Here is a 6192-nt window from a genome sequence, read left to right as displayed (position 1 = left end):
AAGTGGTATTTAAAAACCAACCAGCTTCCTTGGGCCCCTTTGCCCTTCAGAATCTTAGCCCATGGGATTCCCACAAGTAGATCTTTGAAAAGTGTAAAGTTAACCCTGCAGAACTTCAGGGTTGTAATCTTGCTTGTTGTCCTGCTTCTACCTTGTAAATACCAAACTCCACCATGTCATGGTCACTGTCTCCAAGGCTATTCCGAACCTTCATGTGCCCAACCAGTCCTCCTTTATTTGCTAATACAAGGTCCAGCAGTGCTCCTCTTCTTGTCGGTTCCTCCACTACCTGCATTAAGAAGTTATCATCAATGCACTGCAAGAGCCTTTTCGACTGAGCTTGCCTGGCTGTGTGGGAGTCCCAACAAATATCAGGGTGAATGAAGTCTCTCATGAGTACTGAGGAGTGTGTTTTAGAGGCTACCTCCAGCTGACTGTAGAAGGCCTCATCAACATCTTCTTCTTGGTTTGGTGGTCTATAGTAGACTCCCACAACTGTGTCACCCCCATTTGCATGTCCCTTAATTGTTACCCACAGGCTTTCAGCCTGTTCCACCTCTCCCCACGGACAGAACTCAACACATTTCAGTTGCTCTCTTACATAAAGGGCAACACCACTGCCCCACCTTGTCGTTCTGTCTTTCCTAAACAGTGTATAGCCACCCATGACAACATTCCAGTCATGGGAGCTGTCCCACCATGTTCCAGTGACTGCAATTCTATCATAGTCATGCAGCCTAGAGCAGACCTCCAACTCCTCCTGCTTGTTCCCCATACTCCCTGCATTGGTGTATCAGCATTTCAGAGAGGGAGTTAACCCAGTTCAGAGAGTGAATAGTGATTGTTAGTAGTGGACTTCCTCCAGATTATTTTTTTTTCCGAGGCTTGAGTTCCTTATGGATTAATTTATGGGCAGTTTTTCTGTCAAGGACATGAAAATGTGAAGCAAAGTGTCCAAAGGATTTACCAGAGGGGATGAGAAGAGCTTTCTTATTATTGTAAATAAGGACTGGAGAGGATTAGGTTTGTTATCTAAATTTAAAGCAGGTGAACATAATTTAAACTGAAGGTTAGTTTTTTTACAGAAACAAATTGATGCAGACTGCCCTGAGGTTTGAGATGGAGATTGATAAGCTTATTGGAGGATTTAATTAGCATAGTTTTTACAACAATAGTACGTGGGATGTGGTGTCCCAGTGTGGGGAATTGCATCTGGGCTTTTGTTACAGAATGAGGTAGCAGAGTTTCTGTATGTCTTGTTTGGGATCACCCTAATGCAGAACTCGATATCTAAGAATTGTTTCATTATATGCTGGCCTTTATGCTTCTAAGTTTTTGTTTTGTTTTGCTTTGTTTTGTTTTTCTCCTGTTCCTCAAGGGCTTGGATGATTTTAGATCAATACAGAAAGAAGTCGAAGCTTTTCCGTACTAAAGTTCTGTTGGCTCCACTGGGGGATGATTTCCGCTATGCTGAGAGCTCAGAATGGGATCAGCAGTTCCAGAATTATCAGAAACTGTTTGATTATATGAATTCTCAACCTGAGTGGCATGTTAAGGTAAACATACTTTCTATGATTTGCAGAGAAAACAGTACTAGTATTTTTGTGACTGTTTATGGAAAAAAAGTTGTGATTTGGATTTATTTTTTTTTTAAACTTTGCAGCATTATATATTATTTAACAGCAGATTGATTTGTTTTGGCAAATTACATTTTTTTTTTTTTGCCTTTACCATGTCTTCTCCCTCCAAAACAAAAACTATTTGCTATTAATAATATCTGCATGAAAACCATGAATAGTGTCTAAACTACATTATTTTAGAGAACAGCTATTAGGTTTGATTGTTTTCTTGTACTCATGTTTTCACAGGCTTAGGCATTGTTATTTAAGGCTCGCAAACTCTCTTATTTAAAATGATTGTATTTTCTTATTAGAAATTCAAGCAAATATTGTTGCTTTGCTTGGGTCCTTTTGGTTTTATGTCCCAAAACAAAACAAAAAAATCCTAAGAGGCGCCATTGCTGGCACATGTTGTTGAATATAGTAAAAGCTAAGAGATTGACGTGGCTACAAATGGAGTGATAACACGCTTGGTGTGCTAACACAATTGGTGAGATACCACTTTAAATCATTAATCACATCTGAGTGTGCATATACACATTTGTACTTTCTAATGTGTAAGCTGTGTATTTCAGAGATTTCTTGTGTTACAGAAGTGCTCTGTACTCATACACATTTTCATTATTTTTCAGTGTGGGAATAAGAAACAGGGCACTACAACATTGTTTCTTCTTGAGTATCACATACAAGAGAGTACCATTGGTGCTTTCAAATTCAGGCTTTTTAAACACAGTCCCTCTTATATGTTGTTAGTGTCTGCATCTTTTTTTCCCTCACTTTTTTTGAGACCTTTCTCCAGTTCTCTATAATCGGATTTCAGTAGTACCTATAGTGTGTTAGTACTTTCTGCTGACTTCTGGACTTGCATTCTGCATAAGAGAAATAATTCCTTAGGGTCACATCTTGTTCCAGAATGGGATTTTGCATCTGTTTCATATGAGGTGTAAGTGACATGGTGTGTGTGAATGCCTGCTGTGTCCTGGTGGAGGGAGAGAGACCTGGAGATTAGTCTTCTAATTCTAAAGTCCATCTTTTAAATGTAAAGCTTACTGCTTTCACCAGCTTTGCTCCCCTTAAAAATGGATATACTATGCAGCTAGTTACTCTTTAGGTATTAATAGCAGCATACTTACTGAAGTCTTCATGCCTATGAACCTGGGCTAGATGATTTCTTCTCTGTGGCAAAACCTGAAGGACTCTAGTTCTGAGGTTATTCTTCAAGCGTCACGCCTGTCCTGAAGCATCTGAAAAGTCCTTATCTAAAAGATTTTGGTCGGCCCATTGTCAAGCACTCTAGCAGTGTACTTTATTAGCCCTGGCCTGCCCATCCGGATTAACACCTAGAGAATCACACTGGCCCTCTGGGGCCCTTGTAAAAGTATCCAACCCTTTTTCTAGTTCTTAATACCCAGACAAAGATATACAGTAGTCTGATTCACCTACTTCATACTTAGGGTACTTGCTCAGCTGAAGCACTGTTGGCACTGGAGCGTGTCTTCCTTTTTTAGTTCTATAGTTATATTTTTTCTCTGTGTTTTTTTTTTTTTCATTGGAGGGTTTTGTGGGGATTTTTTGCTTTTTTGTTGTTTGGACTTTTTCTCTCTCTTTTTTTTTTTTTTTTTTTAAACTGGTGTCATTTCTCCTTGGAAATATACGCTTACGTGGAGAACTTGCACATTCTGCTGCACTTTGTCCAGTGGACTGTAACTGCACAGGCGAGTAAGAGGTCATGCCCAGTTTCCTAACTATATGGTACATAAAAAGAGTTCACATACCTTCCTTAAGTGCTGAGATGCCTACTACTTACACGAAGGACTGCCTACTCTGCCTTTCTGATCTTACAAGATCCTTACCCTTTGGGACAAAGTTGAGATGTTCATGTAGTGAATAAGTCAGTGTTGAATAAGTAAGCATTGAATAATTGTAGTGAATAAGCAAGCATCACTAATAGTGGGCTTTCTATGGCAATATGTCTTTCTTTGCTTTACTGCCATTCAGAGTGTCAAGTTATACTCTATCGACCTAACAGATACTCAGATCTTCTGAATTATTTTGAAGAGTGAGTACTGTTTCGTTTGGTTTTTAAAAATTTTTAAATATCTTCATTGTCACAGTAGTAGTCCTTTATTACTCTCAAGTAATTTCTAAAAGATTTTTAGAAAAAGCTTGTTTTCTGGTGTTGTAAAATGTAGCATGCTAATTTGTATGCTTGTTGTTAAAAATAAAATTAGGAAAAATGATATAATTTAAATTTGAAGGATTATCGTTATAGTTTATTATCAGCATACTTGTGGTAATGTGATCGTCTGTGCTCTTCCCACTTCCATTAAATATTTTTTCACTCTCTTTCATAATCCCATTTGCCATGTATGCCTCTTTAACAACATTTTTCAATGCTGGTACCGCTGACATCAGTCTTTCTCCCTTTTTCCTTTATTTTCCCCTATTTTTGTACCCCTCAAGCTTAAGAGTATCATCTTTTGATCTGACTTGTAAAGGGGTGTTACTGCCTCATTTGTCTGAGGATTTTTAAAAAATGACCAGAAGATAATGTTTTTTTTCACTCTTTATCTTACATCTCTAAACACATTTTCTTTGTATATAATTTGTAAGAAAAAAACTTCTGAAAGCACATGGTAATTTTTTGATCAATGGTCATCTTGAATTACGCATATGTTGGAGATCTGGAGCACAACAGAATTAATTTTGAAAATGCAGGATTAAGAAAACTGTCCTCTTGTTGCATTGTTTCTTATTTAGTCCACACATGCTTGCATAATATTGAGCTATTACTTAGTTCATGTATCAAAGACTTATTGATAAGACATGAAAGAATGCTTTGCTTGTTTGTTGGGATTTAGCTTGTATTTTAGATAATGATTCAGATTTTGAAAGTTTCATTTCATGAATCATAGAATGTTTTGGGTTGGAAGGCACCTTTAAAGGTCATCTAGCGCAACCCCCCTTCAATGAGCAGAAATTTCTTTAACTTGATCAGGTTGCTCAGAGCCCTGTTCAACTTGACCCTGAGAGTTTCCAAGGATGGGGCGTCTACTGCCTCTCTGAGCACCCTCTTCAAGTGTTTTACCAACCCCACTTTAAAAAACTTCTTCCGTGTATCTAACTTTACTCTCTTCTAGTTTAAACCCATCACCTCTTGCCCTGTCACAACAGGCCCTGCTAAAAAGACTGTCCCCATCTCTCTTACAGGCTCTGTTTAAGTACTGGAAGGCCACAATAAGGTCTCCTTGGAGCCTCTTCTCCAAGCTAAAGAACCCCAACTCTCTCAGCTTTTCTTCATAGGAGAGGTGCTCCAGCCCTTTGCTCACTTTTGTGGCACTTCTCAGGACCTACTTCAAGAGGTCCTTATCTGTCTTGTGCTGAGTTAAGTGAACTCAGATGCTTTTGGAAGAGATGTTGAGCTTATGTGAAATGTGTGCAGGGAAACTTTAAAGCTCTTTGGGCTGTAATAATTCTGCTGGAACACTGGCACATTTCTGAAATTTATATGAAACCAAGCACAATTATTTTCATGTGTCTGAATAAGGAATCTAATGGAACTATGTTATAGTAATTTTTGTTTTCATTCAGGCCCAGTTTGGAACTTTATCAGATTACTTTGAAGCTCTGCGCAAAGAAAGCAATTTAAGTGAAAAGCGCAGCAATTCATTTTTCCCTGTTTTAAGTGGAGACTTCTTCACCTATGCAGACAGAGATCATCATTACTGGAGTGGATACTTTACATCACGACCCTTCTATAAACGACTGGATAGAGTCTTAGAATCCTACTTACGGTAATTACTGCTATTCCATAAGTTCATAGTATTCTAAAATGATTTTGAAATGCACAGTGTAAGTTTGCGTACAATAAGGATAATCTAAATGCCCCCCAAATGTAGTTCTTATTACAAAGATTAGTTGGTGTATCTGGTTTTTTTAGTAAATTCACAGAAGTACAATGGTGTTTTTTCCATCCAATGAAGTAAGTTCTAAAATACCACTGAAGTGATCAGCAAGTCCTGATTCCATGAATAATAGCAGGTAATTTCTTTGTATTTCTGTGTTGAGTGTGGGTAGCTGTCAGATCAGTCTATCATTACGGCTGTACTGTGAACTCTTTCAGAGAGAAATACAGAGGTGCAGATTTCACAAGGATTGTTAGAGGCAATTGAGAGGTAGTCAGGAATGTTGTGCGCCAAGTGATCTCAGATTAAGATCCTGCTCTGTTCGAACGTGTTTGGATCTTCTTTAAAGGAAAAAATATTACTGAATTCTGGAAATGGAATATCTAAGTGGTTTTCCCTTGTAGCAGCTGTACATAAGACACTCTGTAAAATGATTTAACTGTACTTTAGGGCTCCAGAAAGAAATGTGGGAGAGATGCAGATGTTGTAAACCCTGGACACATCATGTGTTGCCAAAACTTGGTAACTGTTTCTGAAAGTTCGTCCTTTCAAGAATCCTTAGTCAATAGATACTTTTTGTCTTATGGAAGGACTCTTTAAAACACACTAATGTAGTGCCTCTGTGTGCTGTTAAGGCTTTTTTTGTGCTACAGGAGAACTTCTGTAAT

The 6192-nt window shown here is 38.2% G+C and overlaps 1 protein-coding gene across 1 annotated transcript in view; it reads left to right on the top strand.

Annotated features, from left to right (window-relative positions):
• The first annotated feature begins 1230 nt into the window (after window positions 1–1230).
• LOC103781774 (alpha-mannosidase 2-like) overlaps window positions 1231–6192 on the top strand; it is a 68262-nt gene continuing 63300 nt past the window's right edge. The window contains 3 exon segments of the mRNA XM_008949496.1: window positions 1231–1235; window positions 1379–1556; window positions 5211–5413. Coding sequence (XP_008947744.1) covers window positions 1231–1235; window positions 1379–1556; window positions 5211–5413 — 386 coding nt within the window.

The sequence above is a fragment of the Merops nubicus genome, unplaced genomic scaffold, assembly GCF_000691845.1.
Source record: "Merops nubicus isolate BGI_N331 unplaced genomic scaffold, ASM69184v1 scaffold15211, whole genome shotgun sequence".
Classification (NCBI taxonomy): Eukaryota; Metazoa; Chordata; class Aves; order Coraciiformes; family Meropidae; genus Merops; species Merops nubicus.
This window is presented reverse-complemented; position numbering and strand designations above follow the sequence as displayed.